Below are 494 nucleotides of genomic sequence, written 5' to 3'. Positions count from 1 at the left end.
AGTATGTTATTTCTTAAAACTTTAAATTTGAAATAGGTCTTTGGTTAAATGCACCTGATTTAACATGTTTCCCAGGCATCTTTCAAAGATACTCTTGAATGAACTGGGTGTCTATTTTTCTGTCGGGGTTAGTGCACCAGTACTTTATAAGTGAAAGGGAACAGGAGCTGGAGAAAGCTGAGGTGGAAATTCAGAGGTTTCAGAAGGGAATCGAGATAAAGTTCATTCTCCAATTCCAAATGCAATTACTTTTTTCTCTCAAGAGAAAGCAACAAAAGATAAAAATATCATCATGCAAGTAAATGTGCCAGTGATATTTAAGGACTGCCATCTAGAAGCAACGTTAACTTTTTACTCACCATGTCACTACACCATTTGATACACAGGGTCACCAACTCTCATGCTTCCAACTCTTTCTACCAAATAATAGATCCCAAAAAGCGGAGACGACTTGTATATATGCTTCTCAGAGGGATCGCACAGGCGGTAGCTGA

General features: G+C 38.3%; 1 protein-coding gene across 1 annotated transcript in view; it reads right to left on the bottom strand.

Moving 5' to 3' along the window:
* Positions 1-366: 366 nt before the first annotated feature.
* The window catches only part of MARC2 (mitochondrial amidoxime reducing component 2), a 50,578-nt gene continuing 50,450 nt past the window's right edge, over positions 367-494 (bottom strand). The window contains exon 7 of the mRNA XM_006894544.1: positions 367-490. Coding sequence (XP_006894606.1) covers positions 367-490 — 124 coding nt within the window. The remainder of the gene's footprint in view (positions 491-494) is intronic.

This window comes from Elephantulus edwardii, unplaced genomic scaffold (assembly GCF_000299155.1).
Source record: "Elephantulus edwardii isolate Elephantulus edwardi_28Jun2011 unplaced genomic scaffold, EleEdw1.0 scaffold00146, whole genome shotgun sequence".
Lineage (NCBI taxonomy): Eukaryota > Metazoa > Chordata > Mammalia > Macroscelidea > Macroscelididae > Elephantulus > Elephantulus edwardii.
Note: the sequence above shows the minus strand (reverse complement) of the source record. Positions and strands in the feature narration are given on the sequence as shown.